Source organism: Grampus griseus, assembly GCF_964374135.1.
Source record: "Grampus griseus genome assembly, chromosome: 1".
NCBI classification, from domain to species: Eukaryota; Metazoa; Chordata; class Mammalia; order Artiodactyla; family Delphinidae; genus Grampus; species Grampus griseus.
In genome coordinates, this window is record NC_139017.1 from 155,613,111 (window position 1) to 155,639,179 (window position 26,069).

Consider the following 26,069-nt stretch of genomic DNA (forward strand, 5'->3'; position numbering starts at 1 on the left):
GAGCGCAGGCTCCGGACGCGCAGGCTCAGCGGCCATGGCTCACAGGCCCAGCCGCTCCGCGGCATGTGGGATCCCCCCGGACCGGCGCACAAACCCGTGTCCCCTGCATCGGCAGGCGGACTCTCAACCACTGCGCCACCAGGGAAGCCCTGCAACAGATTTTGTTGGATACTATTGATCAGGTCAAGGAAATTCCCTTCTAGTCCTAGTTGGCTAAGAGCTTTTAATTTTTATTTTTTAATAAAAAATGAGAGTGGAATTTTATTGAGTGCTTTTCCAGAATCTACCTAGATGATCATAGATTTAATACTTTCATCTGTAATGTGGTGAATTATATTAATAGATTTTCCATGTTGACCCATTCTTTCATTCCTGGGATAAATCCCACTTGATCCCATTATCAGTTTGGATTAAGTTTGGCTGTAACAGGGTCTCAATAGTGACTTCAGTATATTTCTCTCTCACCAAGAAAAAAGAAAAAGGCTGGATGTAGAAGTTCAGTGTCAGGACCCCAGGCTCCTCCTGTCTTGCTGATCTTCTACCCTTTGTATATCACTCATAACCAAGGAGCTGGTGCTCAAGCCCCAGCCATCCTGTCTGCATTCTGAGCAGCACCAAGGAGAAAGAGAGAAGGATGCACTTCTTCCTTTTAGAAAGACTTCCGGCGGGAATTCCCTGGCAGTCCAGTGGTCTAGGGCTTGGCACTTTCACTGCCATGGCCCAGGTTCAATCCCTGGTCGGGGAACTAAGATCCCGCAAGCTGCTCGGTGAGGCCAAAAAAAAAAAAAAAAAAGAAAAAAAAAAAAAAAGATTTCCTGAAAGTTACACACAACACTTTCCCACATCATACTGGCTAAAAACTCATCCCGTGGTGGCATCTAGCTTCAAGGGAGGTGCTGTGGAATAGTCTCTTATTGGGAAGCAATGTGCAATGAGCAGAGCTGAAAATCAGGGTTCTTATGGCTAAACACAAAGAGAAGAATGGGAAATGGGACTCTAACAGTTTTTGTCACAGTCTTGCTGTATTATTTTCATATAGATTCCTGGATTTTTGAATAGCTGTTATTTTATTTAAGATTTTTATATTTATGTTCATAAGTGATATCGGCCTACAATTTTGTTTTTATTGTTGTTACTCAGTTCAGGCATTAAGGTTATGCTAAACTCCTAAAATGAGTTTGGTAACATTCTCTCTGTTCTGTTCTTTGAAACGATGTGTGTAAAGCAGGAATTATCTATTCCTTAAGGTTTGGTAAAGGTTGCCTATAAAACTCTCTGGGCCTTTCTGGGATAAGAGAAACTTTTTGAACTACAGCTTCAGTTTATTTCATGGTTATTGATCTATTATGGTTTTATTTTTCTTCTTCAGTCAATTTTGATGATTTATATTTTTCTAAAAAATGGACCATTTAACAAAAATTGACAGTTTTCAAAATTTTGGGTACAAATATTCTTTCTCATGGTATTATAATTTTACACATTTTTATTATATTTATAGGTTATGCCCCCCTTTTTATTCCTAATACCACATGCTTATACCCTACCTCTCTTTTTTGATTCATTTTGCTCAAGGTTTGTATATTTTATCATTTTAATATATTTTTAAAATTATATTTTATTAGTCTTAAAAAAACTAGCTTTTGGTTTGAGTGAGCATCTCTATTGTTTCTCTTTTAGCTTTAATATTTCCTTTCTTCTACTACTTCTCTGTTATTTTCTTTCTTCTACCATATTTGATTTTATTCAGCTTCTTGAACACTATTTCTTATTTTCTAACATGTTTTTAAGGCTATAAATTCCCTTCTAACTACACTGCTGTATCTGTATCTCATACGTTTTGGGGTGCAGTGTTTTCATCGTTCAGTTATAAATAGTTTGTAACTAACTTCCTTTAGGAAGTTTATCATAACTTACTTTTTAACTTGTAAATTATTTAGAAGAATTTTTTATTTTTTAATTTTTTTTAGTTTCGAAATGTATTTTTTGGTTTGAGGGGCTCCTTTTCACTTCTGATTTCTAGATTTGCTATATTGTGGTCATGGAATGCATTCTGTATGATATTTATTCCTTAGAATTTGTCAAGGCTTCCTTCATCATATACACATAGCATATATATGGTCAGACTTATAAATTGCATTTTTCAAATGTTTATCTTTGATATTTTTTGGATGTCTGATCTAAGAGTTCTGAGTGAGGTGTTTTAAAAATGTCTCACCATGATTGTGAATGTGTCATTTTCCCTGGGAATTTTATCAATTTTTTCTTAATTTGAGAGAATGCTATTTAGCATTCAGGCTTATGATTGTTGTGTCTTCTTGGTGGGTTGGCCCTTTTATCATTAAATAGGATGCTTTTCATCCTTACTATTGGTTTTTGCCTTGAAGTTGATTTTGCCTGATTTTATTGCTACGTCTGCTTTCTTTTGATTAATTTTCCATTATATCTTCTTCCATCCTTTGTCTTTCAGCCTTCCATAGCCTTATGTTTTACATATGTTGCTTGTAAGCAGTATGGAGCTAGAGTTAAGTAGATCTATTTAATCCATTTATATATTTTTTGATTACTGATTTATTTGGCCTTATTTCTATCATCTCTTTAAAAATTTTCTACTGGACATGCTTTTTTATTGTTTTCAGTTCAGGCATTAAGGTTATGCTAAACTCCTAAAATTAAGTAAAGTAGACCTATTTAATCCATTTATATATTTTAATCCTATTAAATCCACTTAATCCATTAAGTAGACCTATTTAATAGAGTTAAGTAGACCTATTTAATCCATTTATATATTTTTTGATTACTGATTTATTTGGCCTTATTTCTATCATCTCTTTAAAAATTTTCTACTGGACACGCTTTTTTTTTTTTTTTTTTTTTCTTTTTTGCGGTACGCGGGCCTCTCACTGTTGTGGCCTCTCCCATTGCGGAGCACAGGCTCCGGATGCGCAGGCTCAGCGGCCATGGCTCACGGGCCCAGCCACTCCACGGCATGTGGGATCTTCCCAGACCGGGGCACGAACCCGTGTCCCCTGCATCGGCAGGCGGACTCTCAACTGCTGCGCCACCAGGGAAGCCCTGGACACGCTTTTTCTTTGCTTTCCTCCTCCCCTACTTTTCTGTCCTCTATTGAACCGATCAAGGTGACTTTATTTCTCTTGTTCCCTCCATCCCTCCACTGCTTTGGAAGTTTACGTTTTAGTAGTGATTTCCCTCAAATTTTAAACAAATATACTTAATTTCATATGTCTCTGATAAAGTCTAAAATTAGTTAGTACTTCTATCCTGAAATAGGCACAAAACAAGAACCTTGGTATACTTTAATTTCCTTCTTAACTCCCTCCTCCCATTTTCCATGTTTTTTATATATATATATATATATATGTATATATATGTTTTAAATTCTTCCTTTATTGGTAAAAAAAAAGAGTGATTCTACAAAGCAATCTCAAGGGCCATCAAAGTGTGAAAGCCATCAGGTGTGTCTGGCAACAGGCAGCTTCCTCCTCCTTCAGGGCAGAGCCAGTGTTTCCCATGCCTTCCAGCCCTGAGTCAGCACTTTTTTTTTTTTTAACATCTTTATTGGAGTATAATTGCTTTACAATGTTGTGTTAGTTTCTGGTGTATAACAAAGTGAATCAGCTATATGTATACATACATCCCCATATCCCCTTCCTCTTGCGTCTCACTCCTACCCTCCCTATCCCACCCCTCTAGGTGGTCACAAAGCACCGAGCTGATCTGCCTGTGCTATGTGGCTGCTTCCCCCTAGCTATCTATTTTACATTTGGTAGTGTATATATGTCCATGCCACTCTCTCACTTCATCCCAGCTTACCCTTCCCACTCCCCGTTCTCTATGTCCATTCTCTATGTCTGCGTCTTTATTCCTATCCTGCCCCTAGGTTCTTCAGAACCATTTTTTTTTTTTAGATTCCATATATATGTGTTAGCATACGGTATTTGTTTTTCTCTTTCTGACTTACTTCACTCTGTATGACAGACTCTAGGTCCATCCACCTCACTACAAATAACTCAATTTTGTTTCTTTTTATGGCTGAGTAATATTCCATTGTATACACGTGCCACATCTTCTTCATCCATTCGTCCGATGATGGGCACTTAGGTTGCTTCCATGTCCTGGCTATTGTAAATAGAGCTGCAATGAACATTGTGGTACAGGACTCCTTTGGAATTATGGTTTTCTCAGGGTATATGCCCAGTAGTGGGATTGCTGGGTCATATGGTACTTCTATTTGTAGTTTTTTAAGGAACCTCCACACTCTTCTCCATAGTGGCTGTATCAATTTACATTCCCACCAGCAGTGCAAGAGTGCTCCCTTGTCTCCACACCCTCTCCAGCATTTATTGTTTCTAGAGTTTTTGATGATGGCCATTCTGACCTGTTTGAGGTGATATCTCATTGTAGTTTTGATTTGCATTTCTCTAATGATTAGTGATGTTGAGCATCCTTTCATGTGTTTGTTGGCAGTCTGTATATCTTCTTTGGAGAAATGTCTTTTAGGTCTTCTGCCCATTTTTGGATTGCGTTGTTTGTTTTTTTGCTACTGAGCTGCATGAGCTGCTTGTATATTTTGGAGATTAATCCTTTGTCAGTTGCTTCTTTTGCAAATATTTTCTCCCATTCCATGTTATATTTATCTAGTATTTTGATTATACCTCTTTAAAAAACCCTGCCTTTAAAACCCTTTAAAGAATCTGTTGTTGTTATATCTTTTATGGTTTAATAGTTTGGATTTACAAACATGTTTTAACAATTTATGTGTTCACTATTGCTTGTTACTGCCCACTGCTTCCTCCTGGGTTCAATTTCCTTTATGCTCAAGCATTGCTTGAGCTTGGGACCAGTTTTAGAGTTAATATCTCAGCTTGAGGTTTCTGTATTTCACTGGTACTACTCATTCAAACCCCGTACCCACAACCAGAGCAGCCTTAATATTCTGATTTCTCAGCATCCTACTTCCAGGCCACATACCTGAATCATGACATGAATTTTCTAGTCCACATTTGTAAATGAAACCACCTTTTTTTTTTGGCTGCTGGCTTTATGCGCGGGGTCTCCTTCCAGGTCCGCAGGATGCAGAGGCTTGGGGTCTCTCCTTTAATCCTCCCTGGGCGTTACCATCTAGCCTCTAGGATATATCTGGCCCATAGTCCTGTGGCTCACTTGGCTTCGGTTCCCTTTCACCACTAAGGTTTTGAATTTCCTTTTTGTTTCTGATACCTGAAGATGTCTCTTTCCTGCTTTCAAGCTTGGCATTGTAGCAAAACCATCTTTTGGGCTCTATTTGATCCAGCATTTCTATAGGTATGGGGGTGGGGTGGGTGGGCACTTCCTAAGTTAGTCCAGTCCACTACATGGATCAGTCGTCAGCAGCAGTTACAGAGAGAAGTGGGACCAATTTTGGAAGCGTTTGGAGTGAAGTCAGGGAAGGGTGGGGACAGGCAGAGAATGAGGTCTTCCTTGGTCTTGTGTAGGTGCTTGGGGAGGTTTGGAGGGGTGGGCAGGGGAGAGGAGAAGGTTTATGGATAAATGTCTAAAGAACTGGATTGCTTGGGACAGGTGATCACACTGGGAATCCAGAGGGGGTGACAGGTGGGGAGAGAAGAAATCTGGCGCATCTTTCTGGCCAGGCTCCCTTGCTTGTCTGCTGAAGGCATCCTTAGTTATACACCTGCACCGTCCTTTCTCTCCCTTATGTCCCTGGCACTTTAAGTCTGACTTACCGCACACCATGCCCCAGCTGGTACATAAAAGTGAGCCACGAATACCAGCAGCCCTTCTAGGCACACATCCAGGCCTAGCCCCCCACCCACTGCCACCCCATTTTCTTGGACTCTCTTGTCCTTGCTTCTGTCTCACTGGTCCCAGTATTTCTCTCTCTTTCTGTACTTTGGTTTAAAAAAATTGCTGGGGAGGAAAAGTTTCTCCTTTTCTGCCTTTCAGGTGTTCCCTGCTAACCTATAGGGTGAGGAGTGCAGATTTATAGCCCTTTATACCTGGGAGTTGTCTGTGGGTCCGTTCTGTTGCTCATCATCAGTGGTGACTTGGCTTAGAAATAGACAGGGGTTGGAGTTGGTGCCCCTTCAGTTCCATGTCCACCGCACCTCCACCTAAGATTCATCTGTCCACAGACATTTATTATAACCCTATATTATCTGTCAAGTACTGTACTGGGCACCAAAGATACAAAGGTGAGCAGAGCCAGACACAGCCCCTGCCCTGTGAAGCTTGCTGCCATGTTAATCTAAGAACCTCTTAAGTGATGCAGAAGTACAGCTGAGAAGGAGCCACAAAGGAGAGGTGTGTACACTATGAGAGTGTGTAATAGGGGCCTTTGACCCAGGCAGAGGGGTCAGGCATGGATTTCCTGAGAATGTGACATTTGAGTGGAGATCTGAGGGAGGAGCAAAAATTAACAAAGTGAAAGTGGGAGCTGAGTGTTCCAGGCAGAAGGCCCAGCAGGTTCTAAGGCCCTGTGGTGGGAGGGAGCATCATTAAGAAACAGTTACCACCCCCATCTCAGGGCATCCTACAGCACCTGTCTTCCCGGACCCAGCACACTGTGGGCCATGATAAAAGAATGCATCAAATGTCATTGATGGACATGAGAAGTCTGTCCCTAGGGCCTTTTGAGAACATCAAAACCATGTGATTTTTGCCTCTCTCACTAATCATGAGATCCCCTTGTAGCTTCCACTTCTAGATCCCTGCCACTAAGATCTTATCTTAAATTCCAGATTTAGCAGAAACAAAACAAAGTAAACAAGTAAAAACACCATACCACCCAATTAAATTTGATTGTCAGATAAGCAATGAATTATTTTTAGTATAAGTACTTCCCAAACAGTACTTGAGACATACTTATACTAAAAAAATTATCTGTTATTTATTTGAAATTAAAATTTAACTGGGAGTCCTGTATTTTATCTGACAACCCTACTTAGATCCCCTTGTGCCCAACCAGGGCTCCCTGGAGAACTCTGTGTTGGAAGTCCACCCCTCCCTCAGCTTCATGATCATTTCCGGCTTTGGGACCTTGGGAAGGGAATGTGCAGAAAGAACAGGAAGCTTCCATCCTCATGAAGTTATATTCCAAGAGCAGTCCTGCAAAAGCAACGAGTCGCTGACTGACCACAAGCCTGGGGTGTGGACACTGCCTCTATTCCTCAGCGTCAACTCCAGGATGGTCACGACTCTTCCTCAACTCCCACCCTAGCCCCACCTCGGCATCACTGTCACAGCCCCCAGCCTGCGGTGGTGCACTTGGGGATTCCTGATTGATTATATGTTTAAACTCTTAGATGCTTTCTCAGAGAGGGAGCTGCTATAATGGCTGAGCCTTGCTGAAATGTCCACGCCCATTCTCCCTCCCACCCCCCCGCCAGCCTGCTGCCAAATACTCCTGGCAAAACTTCTTGACAACTCCTGGATGTTGATCATTCCTTGGACAGTATGTCTCATGGGATAAGCCAGTTTCTTCCCAGAGCCTTTTGTGTTATCCCTTAGAGAATCACAGGAGAAACATCTCCCAGAAGTAACCATGATAACTTCCAGAATCATCAGGAATGTGAGCATTGTCACCCTAAAGGACTTGAGGGGAGGAGGCCTCCTCAACCGTGTTAAAAGGCTTGGGGAGAAAATATTGTAAAAGGCATTGTTACGAATTAGTGATGATTCATAACTGAAGCCAGTTTCTCTCCTGTGTTTGCAGCGATTGGTGAAGACTGCAGCAGATACTGCCAAATCCAAAACTAAATAGGGACATAAGCCTTGGACTTCACTACCCTGAAAATGGATCAGTTAGAGTTAGGATTAGGTTTGGCTGTGAGTTACAGAATACCCCCAAATGACAGTGACTCAAACATGATAGAAGTTTATTTCTCTCTTGCTTAGAAGTCCAGAGAGTCAGTTGAGGGCTGGTACGTGCTCCGCAGTGTCAGACCCAGCCTCCTTCTATCTTATTGCTCCTCCATCCTCAGCACGTGGCTTCCATCTCATGTTCCAAAATGGCTGCTTGAGGTCCAGCCATCATATCTACATTATGGTCAGCAGGGAGGAGAAGAGAACAAAGAAGGGCCTGCCCTCTCCTTTTAAGGACATTTTCTGAAAGTTGCACATACTACTTCTGCTTATAACCTCTGAGCTAGAACTTAGCCACATAGCTACACCTAGCTACAAGGGAGATGGGTAAAAGAATCTTTATTTGAAGGGGCCCTGTGTCTAGCTTAAAATCGTGGGATTCTTTTACTAAGGAAGAAAGGAGAATGGATGTTGGGGGATGATTCGTAATCTCTACTATCCTCCCTTCCAACCAACCAACCAAATAACCAACGTTTATTTGAGGAAGTGCCCAATTTAGTAAGGGAGACAGATATGTAAATAACTAACTACAATACAATGTGATATGGAGTATAAAAAAGGTTTTATTCAGAGTGCTGTGGGAGAACAGATGGGAATGATCAACAGCAATCATAATAATCAATAACTACAATGGTCTGGCTGGGTTCTCAGAGCTACACTCCCATTGTTTTACTTGTCCACCTCCCTTTTTTATTCAGTGTGAGCTACAAACCTTCCTGCCTCACCATGTCACAGCTAACACTTGCAGTGGGCAGGCCACGTGCTGTTCTAAGTTTCCTAGATACATTATCTCATAACAATCCTGTGAGTAGGTACTATTATCATTCTCCTTTATAGATGAAGAAACTGAGGCACGAGCCATAGAGCTGGGTTTTGGACCCGGACATTCTGGCTCCAGCGCATACATGCTTAACCACTCTGCTAGCCTACCTTCCTTAAAACTATTCATTCTCATTCCCTCCCCCAGCCTTCTCACCCCCAAATCTCCAGCAGACGACCTCCCTGCTTACTTCTTTGTAACGACTGAGGTCATTGGTGGGACCCCTCTCCACTGCCGGACCAGCCTCCAACTGCATCTCTTTCCTTGCCTCCTCCAGCAGTCCTGCCTCAGGGGTTGAGGCATCTGCCTTTCTGGTTAAAGCTGCTCCTGTCCCTCCGTCCTAGGAAGGCAGTGGAGTGTAATGGTTTAAGAGCTGGCCTCTGCAGACAGACTGCACTAAATTAATAAGTGTCTGGTCTTAGGAAGTCACTTAGGTTCTCTAAGCCTTAGTTTTCTCGTCTGTGAGTAGGGGTGATACTAATGTGAGGGCCGAGCATATTGATTCATGTAAAGTGGTTATTATTTGTTCCCCTCCTATCTGGTCCTTGGATTACTGCCTCTCTCTTCTCTAGCTTGAATTGACTTCTCTTTACAGGTTGTATTAGTTACCTACGGCTGCTGTATTATTACAGCACAGTATTATAGCCACTAATTTAGTGGCATCCAATAGTCCATATTTATTATCTTACATTTCTAGAGGTTGGAAGTCTGAACTGGGTTTCACTAGGCTAAAATCAAGGTGTTGGCAGGACTGACCCCTTTTGGAGTCTCTGGAAAGCATCCATTTTTTCACCTTTCCCAGTTTATAGAGGCTGTCCGCATTCCTTGGCTTGTAGCCCATTTCTGTCTTCAAAGCCAGCAGCGGCGGGTTGAGTCCTCACAGGCAATCCCTCCAACCTTGATCCCATTGTCCCATCTGCTTCTCTGATTCTGACTTTCCTACCTCCCTCTTTCACTTATAAGGACCCTTTTGATTAAAATGGACACAACTGGAGACTGCAGGATCTCGTCTCAAGATCCTTGACGTAATCATTTTTGCAAAGTCCTTTTTGCTGTGGAAGGTAACATATTCATAGGTTCTGGGAATTAGGACATGGACTTTTTTGGGTGGCCATTATTCTTCCTACCCCTTGGGGATATGGCATGTGAGAAGCATCCAGATGTCCCTCCTTTTTCTCCCCCTCAAGCTCTATGGAGATACAATTGACAAATAACCAGATCATGCCTTCCTTAAAGGTACATTGTCTTCTTTCTTCCTTCCTTCTCAACCAAGCCCTTTGGAAGAGTTGTCTTGCCTAGTTTTCTCCACCTCGTGACAACCCCCTCCCATCTGCGTCTGCCCCCATACTCCACCAAACTGACTCTTGCCCTGATCACCAGTGGCTTCCATATTGCCAAGTCAATGGACACCTTTCATTCTCAACTGGCTGCATTTTCCAGTTGGCTGCTCATTCCTGCTTGAGACCCTTTTTTGAGGATTTCATCCTTTTGTGGTCCCCTGTCTGCCTTTAGGTGACTTTCTCTTGATTTTCCTCCTCTTCCTCTCTGGCTTAGACATGCCTGGGGCTCTGCCGTCTCCACTGGCCCCTGAAATGTCTGTGTTCCCCAGGGCTTTGCATCTTTGTTCCATTTCTCTTTTCTTGGGTGATCTTGTCTCACACTGCTGGTTTTAAATGCCACTTGCACAAAGATGACCATTCCTGCTTGTGCTGTGCAGATCTCTGGCTCCTGGCTGGAAGTGTTGGTGAAGATTGTGTTTCCAGTAATCCCATAAGCTCCTCAATTTCTTTGGTCTTCCTTCAAGTAGACACAGTGAGAGAGCTACTTGAGGTACTGACTTGAGAACCATGAAGCCTGGGGCATTCATGCTTCTGTTCCAGACTGCGTGGCCTACTTCCATCAAGACACAGTGTGGGGCTTCCCTGGTGGCGCAGTGGTTAAGAATCTGCCTGCCAATGCAGGGGACACAGGTTCGAGCCCTGGTCCGGGAAGATCCCACATGCCACGGAGCAACTAAGCCTGTGCGCCACAACTACTGAGCCTGTGCTCTAGAGCCCATGAGCCGCAACTACTGAGCCCACATGCCACAACTACTGAAGCCTGTGCACCTAGAGCCCGTGCTCCGCAACAAGAGAAGCCACTGCAATGAGAAGCCCGCGCACTGCAACGAAGAGTAGCCCCTGCTCGCTGCAACTAGAGAAAGCCCACGTGCAGCAACGAAGACCCAACGCAGCCAAAAAAAAAAGATACAGTGTGATCTTCTCAGGACCCCTCAGAGGACAGTGAAAGGCACAGACCCAGTGATGACAAAGGACAGCTCCATGTTTCATGGGGGTAACAGAAAAGCAAATAGGGAAGGCAGATCTTCACTAATGTATTTATTGGGGCAAGCCCCACCTTTACCTGTGTGGTTTGCAATTGCTGGAGCGCCGAAGGAGCCAGAGGCTAACGAGCTCAAAGCACAAAAATATTTAAAGGGAGCCAAAGGGCACCCTGACAGTTCAGTTAGACGTACAAAACTCTCACCAGAAACAGAGCAAGGTAACCAAACCGTGGGACCGCCTCCAAATGCAAGAAGACGGCTGAGGGAGGGATGGTACGAGGATGGCCTCGGGGCAGTCAGGGGGCTCACAGAAGAGGAGGGGGCTTGAGCAGGGAACCAACAGGCAGTGAGGGGGAGGAAGGCCATTTCAGGCAGGGGAATAGCACGTGCAGAGGCTGAAGTCAGGGCCAGTATAATCTACTTGGGGAGCAAGGAGGGTTCAAGGGAGATGAGGCCAGAGAGGACTGCATCCAGAGTAAATGCTAGCACAGGAAGCCTGGGCTTTATCTTGTTGGCAATGGGGAGCAATGGAAGGGTTTTGCGCAGGGGAATGGGTTGGGCAGAGGTCAGCTTTAGAAAGACTACTCCAGTGCTGGGTGGATTGGTGAGAGAATGTTGGGCCCCAGATCTTAAAATATGCATAGGTATAATTTTACAAGGTATAATTTTTAAAAGGTATAATTTCATTTTATCTGATTCAAAAAATTATTTTATTATTATTTCTTATTGAAGTGTAATTGACCTACAACACTGTGTAGTGTCAGGTGCACAAATTCAATATTTCTGTACGTCATTCAGTGACCACCACGGTAAGTCTAGTTGCCATCTGTCACCGTGTAAAGTTGCTACGATATTCCTGACTGTATTACTCATGCTGTACATTTCATCCCTGTGACTTATTTATTTTGTAGCTGGAAATTTGTCCTTCTTAATCCCCCTCACCTATTTCACTCATCCCCCACCTGCAAAGTATAATTTTAGAGAGAGGAGGTACCTTGGCATTGGCACTGGTTCATTCCTGTCATTTTATAGCATATGTGTGTGTGTGTTTATATATAATACATATTCATATATATCATATAGTGTATTTTATATACACACATACATATATACGTACTAGATGGCCCAGGTGGAGGCCCAGGTGGAGGCCCAGGTGGAGGGTGAGTGACCTCCCAAAGGCACATAGCAACAAGGCCAGCGTTAGAACTCCGGTCTGCCTCGCAATCCACTGCTCTTCTTCTGTGCTATTCTGAGTGGAGGCAGCAGTGTCCGAAAGGAGGTTGATCCAATAGTCAAGGAAAGAGAGATGCAAGCCCCGACCAGGGCAGGTGCCAAGGTGAAGACCACATGGGAGGCAATGCGGATATGTTCCTGCTTTCTCTTTCTCTGGGTGGGGGTTGGGACATAGGGCTGGCTGGGGACTGCACATGAGTGCACCTCTCTTTCCTGGGTCCTGCAGCATCCTTCTGGGTCTGGTTTCTATGGCAACAGGCTCCCAGCAGGCAGCCCGCCAGCTGGAGGGAAGCAGGCAGGCAGGGAGAGAAGGCCCAGGCAGCATGAGGAAGGCTAAAGTTGTGGGGGGTGGGGGAGTCTTCTGGGAAGCAGGAGGAGCCCCTAAATCTGGCCCCCCAAAACCCTCTCTCTTCTGACCATATGAGGGTGGAGGTAGCTTAGGACACATGGGCTTTTCTTTCATGGTCCTTGAATTTCCAGATCTCAAACGTCTGTTCACCTCTCCCTGGCACCCTCACATCTCCTGACTCTCTCTTCTTTAAGTATTATCTATTATCTGACCCCAACCTCATGCGCCTCAGGGAGCACTTACTTCTTCATAGAAAAGAGCCCTCACTCTGATTGAACTCAGTGGGGAGGGGGAGAACAAGGTCAACTGACGTTCTGTTTTGCATAAGATTTGCATATTATTAACTCAAAGACAAGAAATTTCCAGGCCCTGTGTCATTCCTGCCAACAACTTAATTCAGCTCCACTGGCACCCGCTGACTGTGTCTGGCCAGGCTCCGTGCTGAGCCATGGGGTCCCTAGAGGAGAAGTCCTCCCAGCTGCAGCCCACCCCTTCTCGCCAGCTGCTCTAAGGCAGTTCTTCCTGATGTTCTAGCAGCTGGTGTGGTGGGAAGTTCTTGGGCTGTGGAGCGTGGCAGCCCTGGGTCCAGATCTTGGCTCCGCTGTTTTCCAGCTGGCTGACTGTGGGCCTCTCTGTGCTATAGTTTATTCATCTCTCCATAGGACTGAGGATATACCCGTACAGCTGGTATGAACTAGCGAAGACACGTTGTTTGTTAAAATGCTGAAATAATGCTGTGTTCATTGGTAAAGAACCACCACCCTGGACCCTCCCCAGGCCCTTTTGGCCCACAATCCAGCTTCTGCGGGGTGATGCCCTAGCACTTTGGCTTTGTCCGTCTGATTGGTGTCTGCCAGCATCTGTTCTGCCCATGAAGTACAGGTGGTTAAATATTTTGAATATCACCCCTGTCCAGAACCGGTGCAACAGGTAGGTATGTTATGTACCGACCCATGGCAAGGACTGATACATTTAAAGGTTGTGAATTAATGTCCATCACTTTGTAGGTTTCCTTTTGGCCTGGGGTGCGGGTGAGGGCTGGGATGAGACTGGGCAGGGGCAGAGATAACCGCCAGCTCTCTCACCAGGCGGGCGAGGTTCAAGCGCTCCAACAGTGTGACAGCCGGCGTGCAGGCCGACCTGGAGCTGGAGGGCCTGGCCGGCCTGGCCACCGTGGCCACAGAAGACAAGGCCCTGCAGTTCGGACGCTCCTTCCAGAGGCACGCCTCTGAGCCCCAGCCCGGGCCCCGGGCCCCCACCTACTCAGTCTTCCGCACGGTCCACACGCAGGGCCAGTGGGCCTACCGCGAGGGCTACCCACTGCCGTATGAGCCGCCGGCCACCGATGGGTCGCCCGGCCCCGCCCCTGCCCCTACCCCCGGCCCCGGGTCCGGGCGCCGTGACTCCTGGATGGAGCGCGGCTCACGTAGCCTCCCCGACTCAGGCCGCACGTCCCCCAGCCCACGGGATGGCGAGTGGTTCATCAAGATGCTGAGGGCGGAGGTGGAGAAGCTGGAGCACTGGTGCCAGCAGATGGAGCGCGAGGCGGAGGACTATGAACTGCCGGAGGAGAGTGAGTGAGGGGACCCCGGGCACGGAGGCATCGTGGCGGCGGCGGCCACTACCGCGATGTGATAGGAGAGGCCTTTGGCTGGGCCTGACTGTGCCTTTCTCACAGTTTGCTCGTATGGCCCCAGACCTTGGTGGCTCCCATTGGCAGTAGGGCATGTTGGGAGCTCTCGGAAGGAAGCAGGGAGCAGCTTCAGAGGTCGGAGCTAGGACTGGGAAAGTGACCGGGTGAAAGGGCTGGGCCTTCTAGGAGATGGCTGCCAGCCCAAGTCCATGGGGATTGAGGGGACCCTATTCCCATCGGGGCTGGTGTGGGAATCCAGGTCTGATCCAGGTGTGAGACCAGGACTTCAGGCAGAGGGGGAGGCAGTGCACAGTGTCAGCTCATGTCTGAGGCCTAGGAGAAGGAGATTCAGCCAGGGAGACAGGGCCCTGCACGAGGGAGGACATGCCCTTCCCTGCAAGTCCAGTCTGAGGGGAGACACAGTCTTAACCGCAGAATCCCCAATTTGATGGGATAGTGACTAGCAGACAAGAGTCATGCACATGACATTATTTGGTAATTCTCAGTGAGCCAAGGAGTCATATACTGAGGAGTGACAAAGTTCTGCCAGTGAGTGGCCACGGAGCTAGTGCCTGGCTAAGGCTGTTGGGCTAGGCTGGCACCGCTTTCCATCTGTTCTCTGACATGGGAGGGAAGCGGACACAGGAGGATAAGCAGTCAAGATGTGTAGATCGTGTGAAAGAAGAAACCTCAGTGTCTGAGGAGACAGTCTTCTTGGTGAAGTGGGATAGGAGCTGCTTGTTATGACCTTGAGGATGGGATGGGGAGGGGGCCGGAGGAGACAGACGGATAGACAGACGGTGCCAGATAACAGAGGGGTCAGTCATTCAGGGCAGACTTCCTGGAGGCTGGGTAAGGAGAGGCATCTTTCCTCTCCCCGCATCTCCTTTTGCTCTCCAGTCCTGGAGAAGATCCGCAGTGCCGTGGGCAGCACACAACTTCTCCTGTCCCAGAAGGTTCAGCAGTTCTTCCGGCTGTGTCAGCAAAGCATGGTGAGTGCCCATGGCACGGAGCCTATCAGGTGTGTGTACCTGGTAGGGGACTGGAGTGTGTGTACGCCTGGAAGTGAGACCAGGTGTTTGTCTTGTCTTGTCTCCCTACCTCCCAGTCCCCTCCCCGCTCTCCCAGGTTGAGCTTCCTGACAATGAGGGTGGGTTGGGCTTTCTCTGGTCCAAGCTGGGGCTCAGACCCTGCCGACTGACTGCTTCCCCTCTGTCTCCCTCCACTGCAGGACCCCACTGCGTTCCCCGTGCCCACCTTCCAGGACCTGGCGGGTTTCTGGGACCTCTTGCAGCTCTCTATCGAGGATGTTACCCTCAAGTTCCTGGAGCTACAGCAACTCAAGGCCAACAGCTGGAAACTCCTGGAGCCTAAGGTGGGGGGAGGTCCCTTCAAACCAAGAGTCCAGACCCTGGAAAACGCCCTTCCCCAGAGAGTGTGGGTGGGGGCGGGGGGAGGAAGGCAGGAGAAGCGACCCTGGGCAGCAAAGCTAGTCCTGGACAGGTGATGGTGACCCTCTTCGACCCTGCTGTTGGTCACTGCCCTCTGCTTGGTCCCACTGCTCATCACTGCCTGAGCTGCAAGAACCCTTTGGTGGCTGCAGCCACCTCGGACCAGCTGTCGTTTGAGGGAGCCAAACTAGAGCTTCCAGAAGGGCAGACTGCCCTCAGCTTGGACCTCGGCACAGAGGGGACCTTCAAGGTCCCCTCAGCCCTCATCTCACTAGACCTTGTCAGTGATGGGTCCCAGCAGCCTGGAACGTGAGCCCTCATTGCCTTGCCTGCGTCGGGGGGAACTGCACTCCTCTGGACCAGGAGGGAGCGAACGCTCTGATGCGAGTTGTGGAAAACGGCTCCACCAGGAGGCGCTCGAGTCCATCTCTTTAAAAAATGAAAAATGTGGGTTTCACCTTGGCAGAACAAGCACCCCTGGGGCTTCGGGGGCCGTCACACGCTCTCAAGAACCGCTCTCACGAGTCAGAGGCGCGCGCTGTTAACCGTTCCGGGCCGCGGGGGCGCCGGTTGGGAAGTCGGGTGGGACCCGCCCCCAAACTAAGTGCCGCCTCCTCTGCCGGCAGGAGGAGAAGAAGGTCCCTCCGCCGATACCAAAGAAGCCCTTGCGGGGCCGGGGCGTGCCGGTGAAGGAGCGCTCCCTGGACTCGGTGGACCGGCAGCGGCAGGAAGCTCGCAAGCGGCTCCTGGCGGCCAAGCGCGCCGCCTCCTTCCGCCACAGCTCGGCCACCGAGAGCGCCGACAGCATCGAGATCTACATCCCCGAGGCCCAGACCAGGCTGTGACCGGCCCGGCCCGCCCAGCCCGGGCCCGGGCCCGCGGTTTTCTACCCGTACTGTACACCCAGCGTCGAGGTCACTGTGAACGCGGGCTGCCCCGTGCGCCCGCCCCGCCGGCACCGCACGCCCCGGCCCCTCCTGCCCGTCACGGTCTCGTGGGTTTTTTACCTTCCCGACCCCACGCGAAGGCGCCCGGGCTGGGCTGGGGGCCGTGCCTCTCCGCCCTGCGCTCCCACCGGGACCCCCCACCTTCCAGGTCCGACGCTTCGTCCCCACCTCCTCCCCACGGGCACCATCTCTGCCATTACCCCACGGGCCAGGCCGGGCCGGGTCCCCCATCTGGGCTCTGCGTCCCCCCCACCCCGCGGGGCTGGGCTTCGTGGGGAATCAAGCTTCGTGGCTTTTTATGAAGACTCCCGAACCCCGCCTAGGAGCCCGCCCCACCCTCCCAGGGGCTCTACCCTCAGCCCTCAGCCCACCGGGCCCAGGGACCACAGTGGCTGGACCAACCCAGGACCAGGGCGCCTGGGCCTCTCCCCTTTCCCAGCTGCTGGGGAGGGGAGATGGGGGCTTCCCCTCACCACACCTGTGGCTGTTCCCACATCCCCTTGAGTATCCCAGGAAAAATAAAACGGCAGAACTGCACTCGAGCCAGCTGCTCTCTCCAGAAGAAGCCACCTCTGCCCGAGCCTGGGACAGGGGGTGGAGGGAGGAGAGGCCGGAGCCCAGGCTTTTGGTCTGGGGAGAGCGGGGTTGTCTGGGCCAGCTGGGGGAATGGGGATTCGGCCCCGCCGGGTGGCGACAGAGGACCTGAGCCCTCCTGGAGGGGCCCGGGTGGGTTGAAGGGGCCCGGGTGGGGTGAAGACGCCTGTCTTCCAATTCCTCCTAGTTTAGTCCGGTTCCCTTTCTGCCTTCCAGTTCCCCAGGGTTCCCCCAGAGAGGGAAGCCCAGAGCCCAATGCCTGACACACAGCGTGTGCTCCATAAACAGGAGGGCTGCTGTTCTTCGATGTGGGCAAATATTGGTTTCCTTTTCCCTAAGGGGCCACTGTTCTTTCCGCTCCAGAAAACTGTTCAATTCTGTGCTGTCATGTTTTCTGATGCCTCCTGTGCATGGGTATACATTGATGGGGAACAAAAGAGAGAACAGAACTTTCCTGGGAAGCTCAGTGGCATCCCAAACCTAGTAGTGATGGCTAATGTTTATTGGATGCTTGCTGAGAGTCAGGCAAGATGAGAGTGCTTTACATGAACGTAGCTCATCCTTACAACAGATGAGAAAGCTGAAGCCCAGGAGAGGTCAAGGGCCCTGGCCAAAGTCACAGGCAGGCCTAAGAGTGGTGGATCCAAGTCTGTCTAATGTAAATCCTGAGCGTTTAGCTCTAAAGCCTTTTGAGCCCAGAAGGAGTTGAATGGCAGCTCCTACCTACAAAGCCCTCTCTCTAGTCTTTGCGTTGATGTGGACTCTGAGGCAGGACGAAGAACCTTCCAAAAGGGTTGGCTGCTCTTCTGGGCCACACTGGACTAGCCAGTTCTTCTCATTCATGTATTCAGCAAATATTTATCAAGAACCACTGTTGGCCCTGTCCAGCACCTGAATATAGCTCTGAACAAGTTAGTTTCTGCTCTTATGGTGCTAACAGCCATATGGGAAAGACAAGTAAGTAAGCAGTTACATTATAAGGGTGAGTGCTGGAAAGATGACTAGGTATTAGCCACTGAAGGAGGGCGAGGGCTGGGAAGAATGTTCAAGATCAGAGAACAGCTGTGCAGAGGCTTGGAGGAGAAAGAGGTATTGGGAGTGCAGAGGCTTGATCATGCTGGGCTTTTGGGTCAATTTGAGGAAGGTCGGCCTGGGTCCTGAGCGCCACGGGGAGCCACAGAAGGGTTTTGAACAAGAGAGTGGCATGAACATATTTTACAGGCTGGTCTGGAAGACCACCTGAAAAGCAAGAGGTCATATTCCCACACACACTCATTTGAGGCCACTGGGAGGTGAAAAGGGCTCCCGTGCGACCCGAATTCCCAAAAGTGAATCAGCCTGGAGCTGATCCCAAACAGATTCCTGGGCCCTGTGCAAGACTTAGTGAAGAGTCTTTGCTCTCAGATGAGTTTTTTGGGCTTATTTATTTATTTTGGCTGCGTTGGGTTTTCGTTGCTGCGTGCGGGCTTTCTCTAGTTGCGGTGAGAGGGGGCTACTCTTCCCTGTGGTGCACAGGCTTCTCATTGCGGTGGCTTCTCTTGTTGCAGAGCACGGGCTCTAGGCACATGGGCTTAGTAGTTGTGGCTCGCGGGCTCTAGAGCGCAGGCTTAGTAGTTGTGGCACATGGGCTTAGTTGCTCCACGGCATGTGGGATCTTCCCGGACCAGGGCTCGAACCCGTGTCCCCTGCATTGGCAGGCAGATTCTTAACCACTGCATCATTTTGATGGCAGCCAGGTTTGGGAATACTGAAATTGGATGACTCAGAGTTTCAACTAGAAATGTTCATATGTCTATTTCCCCCAGATTTGCCAAGTGGGGCACTGGCTGAGTGACTATCATCCTGAGGTTCAGTTTTCTCGAAAATGGGGAGCTGGGAGAGGTTTGAACTAGACAATACTCAGAGCAATCCTATGAAGCAGGTATTGTTATCACCCCCATTTTACAGATGAGAAAACCGAGACTTGGAGAGGTTCAACAACTTAGCCCAAACCACGAAGCCAGGAAGTAGCTGAGTCCAAGTTTAACCTCTACATTATATAGATTTTTATGGGTCTCTGTGTTTTCCCAGAAACTGGGCCAGGCTTGCCGGGACCATGAGGTATATGGGAATGGACACGGAGAGCCGGGTAGCATCCAAGACTGTGTGGGCATCCTGCTACAGATGTGATGTCTAAAATCTCCCCTTGTGGGGCTAATGTAGGGGGCATGTGGGGAGTCTCCTTAGGGTATTGTGGCCTAGGTAGTTGTGCTGGGCTCCATGGACATGTGAAGGATTAGATCCAGTCCCTGTGCCTGAGTTGCTCCCATCTGGCCATAGCAAGGCGCATAAACACAAAGTTATGGTACAAAGGGAGGCCTGCTCTCCCAGAGGGGCTGAAGAGACCAGAGGAGGGAGCCTCTAGCAGCCGGCGAGTCTAGGAAACCTTTCTGCAAGAGGAGCCTTTTGAACTGGGTCTTGCAGGATGAATTAAGAGTTTTGTAGTCAGGGATGAGGAGGGAAGACATTCATTTCAGGCAAAAGGACCGACCAGCTTAGGCAAAGGCATGGAATGCTATGTGTGTGTGGGATAATGGGAAGAGCAGAGACTGGAGAGAGGTGACAGGCTAGAACGGGTAGAGGGGAAATAAAGGAGATGTGGCTGGAAGGGAGCCATGGGTTTAAGTTGGAGAGTCCATGGTTTTATTTAAGTGTTTGAAAGACTCTTTGGCCAACAGAATAGAAATGGACTGGAGGAGGCAATGGAAGGCAGAGAGACCATTGAAGGGAGTTGCCAAGGTGGTCCAGGTAAGAGATGATGATGAATTTGAGAGACATTCAGGAGGCATAGGTGCTATAAACTGGATCTGGGGAATAATGCAGAGATGAAGAGGCCTTGAAGGTGTCACTCAGGTTTTTGGCTTGGTGAGTAAGTAATGCCATAAATGGACATAGGACATTACAGAAGGAGGAGTAAATTTGAGGAATACTAAACATGCTGGTGATCAATTACCAAGCACTTAGAAGGTGCCATATACTGTAAATGCTAAGCATTTTATACACATTAGGTGATTTAGTACAGAACAACCAAAGGGGGGTGGGTACTATTACTGTCTTTTTTAAAACAATGAGTGTAAACAGCTTTTCTGAGATTAGCAGGCAGCAGGGTTAGGATTTGAACCCACAACTCTCTGATTCCTAAATCTGTGCCCTGCAGCCCCACTCAGTTCTGCCTGACAGAACTGCTAGCCACTACTTGAGACTTAGCTCAAGGGCAGGTTCCTCTGGGGAGCCTCCCCTGATTCTTCCTGGGGCTCCTTCTCTGTGCTACTTGTGCATGCTCCCGTCATCACATTTCTCACACTCTCTCGACATTTTGTAGACCCCTCTGCTTCCCTGTTAGTCAGACAACTCTTGGGGGAAAACACGGTCCCAGTCATCTTTGCATCCCCAATGCCTAGCACATGTTAATTGGCTGACTGAATGCTAGTTATTCTGGGCAATTCTGTTCCCTTGTCCTCCCTCAGTGAACACGTTCTGCTAATAATGGTTTCGTACACATTTCTTTATTCTTTATCTGTTCCTTTTTCTCCACCTCCATTGTCAGAGCTTAGCATTGAGATCTTTGAGATCATGAAGGAAGGGAATCTACCCTGATAATGCAATCTAGGAGGCTTCCTACCAAGGTGTCCCTTGAGCTTGAAAAACAAGACAGAGCTACTTTGGTAAAGAAAGGTGGGAAGGGCACTCCAGGTAGATGAAAAAGCATAAATAAAGGCACAGAGGTGTGAAACAGTTTGGTCTGCGTGGGGGAGGGGAATAAGAGGGGTTTAGTATGTGTTACCAAAGGTAAATAAGTACGCCTGCCTGAGACTAGTGGAATGAAGGTGGAAAGACAGGGCTAGGTGGGGGTGTTATGGAGCTTAAGCTTTGGTGTTTTTTTTTTCTATATGTGTTAAAGTAGACATCTGTACAGGGCGCAGTGGGGACACAGAGGAGGCAGTGAATACTTGCACCTAAGGGGTCAAGTAAGACAGGTTTTACTATATTTTAATTATTTGTACACTAACAATAGTACCATTTATTTCCCTGCTTGTTATGTGCCAGCACAGCACTTTGCATACATTGTTTCATCAACTCTCACAACATCCTGTGAAATAGGTGTTATTACCTCTATGCATAAGAAGGAAAGGAGGCTCAGGCAGATTGACAATGTTCCCAAGGTCACGCTGCTAGAAAGCTAGCCCAGACCAGAAGAGTTCTTAAGAGTTCTAGATTTTACTCTGCTGAGACCTTCTTGAGGTCAAGGATCATGTTTTTTATTTTTCTGTGCCCAGACCAAGGTCTTAGAAGAAGCCTAATAAACATCAGTTGAATACATGAATGCGTGACCTTCCACTTTCTCCACGCGAAAGCCCGTGGTGATGTCACTGGGAAACCTCCTGTCCGGGAGGGGGCGCTGTGGCCCTCTGCGCAGCGCGGCCCGTTGCGGAGCCCTAGCTTCCTCAGGCCTTTGGCTCTGGAGCTCAGCCAATCCCTGCGCTCCGAGGGAGCCGGCGCCGGTGGGCGGGGTCCGGGGCGAGGTCTCGCGGGCCGCTGGGAGTGGCGGCTTCGGAGCTCCCCCAGCGCGGGCGGATCGCGGGCGGAGGGCTGGGGCCGGACGGCGGGGTGTGAGCTGCGGCGCGGGTGAGCACTCGTCCCGGCAGGCAGTTCCTACCCCCGAGCGGCTGCTGGGCCGCCCGTAGCTGTGGCGACGGCTGGTGGCCTTGACCTCTGAGTTAGGGGAAGGGAGATGGCGAGCGTCCGCTGCGGCCCTGGCCAGGCTAGACTGCTCCCTCTCTTCCCCGGGCTCGGCGTGGCAGTCTGAGCGCCCTGCAGACATTCTGCAGCCCGGGCTTCTCGGCCTTAGGCACGTGGGTGAGGACAGACCAGCCGAGGCCGTGAGCGTGGTGGGATAGGGGCAGGGGACCGGGAACCTAGAGGAGGGAGAAGGGCAGACCCTTGGACCTGACCTCCTTGCGCTCTCATACCCGGACCGGGCTCAGTACCGGTCAGAATGAATTCTTCCACCCAGTCAGGTCTCCTCTGCCCTTGTTAGCAGTTCTCAAATCTCGGACTGCGGCTTCGCGTCTCCTAGGGCCTCCGAGGTCCCCGGCACAAGGGCAGGTTTCCCGGCAACCTTTACCGTTTGACCTTCACCGGACGCTCAGGCTCCTTCATTGCGGGGCTGGAAATATTTGCCACTTTTGCCTGTTTCGTTTTGACACCCTGGAGATGACTTGTTAGAGTATCTAGCTTCTTGTAATCAGCAAAGGCACCTGCTGTGTTCCTGCCGCCTTTCGAGGGCGGGTGGTTAGATGACTGCGGTGGTTTTACACAAATGAGTTGCTTGGGCTCTCATTCATTCACCAGACTTTTTAAGCACTTAATGCCGGGCGTGGTGGGAGGGGTGGGGGATGAATAGGGCACAGTGGGGACGCACAAACATGGGCCTTTCCCTCTTGGAGGGTTAAGTGCTTTGAGAAATGCAGACAAATGGGGTAGGCCAGCCCAATGTGTGACACAGAGAAAGTGGTTATAAATGTTGAATAAATGAAAGGATTACGTTATTTGGGAATGATTAGAATGTGAACCCGACCACAGAGGGAGACCTCGGGCTGCATGTGAGAAGCAATATTAGTTGTGGACTCATGCTTCATATATTTGAAGACAGATTGGAAATCTGAGTGGAGAGTTGCTGTTTAGGAAAAGTGTTTACTTATAGAGAACTTGCTTACAGGTAGGAAAGAAAATGAAATATTAGGTTTGAGATTCTTCAAGGGTGCCTCTTTTAACAACTCCTAAATCTTGTAATGTCACAAATCTCTGAGTGTAATCTTAGAGTTTGCAAAAAGGGAAGCTCTTCTAGGTAGTGAAATGCCAAGCTGATGGGAAAAAATTGCAGTAAGTTCTTCTCAAGTCCGGGATTTGGACAGAAACCATACACCTATTTGCAGTGTGTTCTTTCCAGTAGAAGGAGCATAGGTGTTGAAGTTGGAGAGGCCTGGGTTCCAGTCAATGTCTCTCTCACTTCTGGTGATCTTGGGCAAGTTAAGCTTATGTCCCTGAGCCTTTGTGGCCTTCAACAAAAATCTGGGCTAATAATTCCTACCTCATAGAGGTGTTGTGAAGATCAGATGATGACTAGTGTGTTAATTGTCCAGCATAGTGCCTGGTGCTAAGACAGGGACTCAGAGGGCAGTCTTGGAGCTGTTGCAGTTTTTTCCTTGGTGATGGTCCATTATAGTCTTGGGTCCACAAAATGCTGGGGTTCTTCCAGAGAGAATTGGAACCAAAGGGAGGGGGAGAGAGTCATCTTAACTTTGGTGAGGTTCAGACCAGAAATAGCTAGATTGGAGAAATACCTGCAGGGGCACAAAAGGAATGATCTTTCAGTTGAGACTTCTGGGCACGTTACTTAACCCTCTGGTCATGCCAGCTACATCAAGAGAGTGGACATGCGGATTAAAGGAGAGAGTATATATAAAGAGCTTAGCCCAAGGTCTGGCATGTAATAAGTGCTCAATAAATGGAGCTGTCACTATTATGATAGTTGTGAATAGTCTTTGATAATTGTTAATAATGATAATAATCATTTGAGACTAAATGGCTGAGAGTGACCCAGTTTTTGTGTTTTTACATTATCCTGGTGTTGCCTTACTTAATTTCTGGAAGCCCTGGGGTCATTCCACTTCTTTGTTTTTCCACTTCTTGTACAGTAGTTTTTTAACATAGAATTTTCAAGTTCTAGTGTGTCCAGAGTATGTATAATGGGCTGGTGATATTTTTAGGAGTTTATGCAAATACGAGGATATGGCTTTGGTTGAAGAGAGTGTATTTTGAAAGGGGTTTGGCAAGCAGATTTGTAAGGAAGAGGTTTGTCTTGTTAGAAAAGTCAGGTTCAGAATAGGAAAAAACCATTATCTTTATCTAAAATCCAGAGTGGTTGGGTAATGGTTTGGGGTTTTGGCTGCCTGAATACGTTGCTTATTCTTTATGTGGGGCAGAGGAACTACTTCTCATTAACCTGGAGACAGGAGACTCACAGCGGTGAGCGTGGTGGGGAAAGGATGGCTGGCTCTGCTGATGGAGGAATATTGTAGAGCAGAGAAAGGCTCTTACCCGCTCTTAGAATGTTGGCAAGTTGTGCAGGGAGGGCCTGGGGTCAACAGTAGGATTGAAGCTTTATTAGGTAAGGCTCAGAGGTCCTCTCGTGGGGAACGCTGCCATACGTGGTTGCATAATTGTCAAAGAGTGTAGTACATAAATGAGATTCTTTCCCCCTTCCCTAACAATTGACTCTTCTGAAATTTCCTGGATTGTTTCGGAGACCCAACTGTTGCATAAAGCAGGGTGCCCTCTTGCATTGCCCTGCATGGGGTGGATGCTCAGTAAATTGTGCCAGGCTGCCTGGTGAGTGGAGAGCCCTGGTGGGTTGTCCGTGTTTGGTGGGAAGGGGTGCTGCTTCTCCCTAATGCGGCCTCCTACTCTTCTGCAGATGTCATGTGGCCTGTGCTTTGGACCGTGGTGCGTACCTATGCTCCCTATGTCACCTTTCCCGTGGCCTTCGTGGTTGGGGCTGTGGGCTACCACCTGGAATGGTTCATCCGGGGGAAGGATCTCCAGCCTGTGGAGGAGGAGAAGAGCATCTCGGAGCGCCGGGAGGACCGCAAGCTGGATGAGCTGCTAGGCAAGGACCACACCCAGGTCGTGAGCCTTAAGGACAAGCTGGAATTTGCCCCTAAAGCTGTCCTGAACAGAAACCGCCCGGAGAAGAATTAATGGAGGACACAGGGCCCTATGGGTCCTTCTGGGGGCCAGGACTGGTCCTGCCACCATGTCGACCCAGCAACCAGAACCCACATCTGATTTACTTTATTGCTTCTTCTGGCCCCTCCCGCCCCACACAGCCACACATATACTGGCTGCTCTGCTATGGCCAGGCAGACACACTAGTAGCTGAGGGGCCAGTGAAGAGGAAGGCCCGTGAGGGTTCTGGCCTGAAGGCTGCCTCTGCTGGATGGTGACCACAGCTGCTCAGGCTTCTGCGTTGCTAGGTGCACCACAGGGAGGAGAGTGATGAAGTGAACATTGGCTGTCAGTCCCTGTGGGGAGGCAGTTTGGCCTCAGGTGGGAGTGGCTGGGATTGGGGTGATGCCTTTAGGAGGGTACCTACATGCCTAGTTCTAGTTTGCACTGGGAAGAGTTCAGAAATCTCCCTGGCTCCCTTAGCTAGCTTGCTCTGGCCTTTGTGCGCATTCTCCCTGAAATCCTGTCCTGTCAGCTCAGGAAGGGGATTCCCCTGGGAAGGAAAGCAGTGTTTTGTTCTTGGGAGCCCAGGCTGTTCACCTTGGGGCAGGTGAATTTGCTTGAAAACAGTCATTGTCTTTCACCCCCCACCCCGTCACTGTGTAGTGCAAAACTTGATTAAAGTGGCGTCTGAGAACCATTTTGATCTAATCCTGTCTTCCAGGTGGTGCTGGGGTCTCCTAGGAGCTATGCAAAGCAGGCATCTCCGGGTAGGATAAAATTGGCCTTTAACTAAGGACTTTGGGGCCCCGGAAGCTTTGTTTTACTAGCGTGGCTGCATTGGATCCTGGAGGCGGTGAGTCCTGGAGGCGCAGGTTCCCAAGGGCCTTTTTATCATGATGACATGAGGCTTATATACTTTCAAAGTCTACATTAAGAGTAGACCAAGGAGCTTAACAATTGCTATCAAATTTTCCAACTTCACACACACATGCACACATACTTTTCCTTATAATAGTATATGTACATTAAATTTGGTAGGGGTTTAAAAAAGGTTACCCACATTCTGAGGGC

The 26,069-nt window shown here is 48.6% G+C and overlaps 2 protein-coding genes across 3 annotated transcripts in view; both read left to right on the plus strand.

The window, feature by feature from the left end:
• The window catches only part of DLGAP3 (DLG associated protein 3), a gene marked incomplete at both ends in the record, with an annotated part of 37,807 nt that extends 21,275 nt beyond the window's left edge, over nt 1-16,532 (plus strand). The window contains 4 exons of one of the 2 annotated variants that reach the window (XM_082653071.1): nt 13,692-14,176; nt 15,137-15,228; nt 15,468-15,611; nt 16,314-16,532. In XM_082653071.1, coding sequence (XP_082509197.1) covers nt 13,692-14,176; nt 15,137-15,228; nt 15,468-15,611; nt 16,314-16,532 — 940 coding nt within the window. The remainder of the gene's footprint in view (nt 1-13,691; nt 14,177-15,136; nt 15,229-15,467; nt 15,612-16,313) is intronic. The other variant, XM_082653072.1, reaches the window with a different exon arrangement.
• Nucleotides 16,533-21,775: 5,243 nt separating this feature from the next.
• SMIM12 (small integral membrane protein 12) lies at nt 21,776-25,695 on the plus strand. Its single transcript, XM_082667172.1, has 2 exons — nt 21,776-21,893; nt 24,745-25,695. The coding sequence occupies exon 2, from the start codon at nt 24,750-24,752 to the stop codon at nt 25,026-25,028; it is 279 nt and encodes a 92-aa protein (XP_082523298.1). The 5' UTR covers nt 21,776-21,893; nt 24,745-24,749; the 3' UTR covers nt 25,029-25,695.
• The last annotated feature ends 374 nt before the right edge of the window (nt 25,696-26,069 follow it).

Coding starts and splice junctions, on each gene's coding strand:
- SMIM12 (XM_082667172.1), top strand. CDS start 24,750: ATGTGGCCTGTGCTTTGGACCGTGGTGCGTACCTATGCTCCCTATGTC.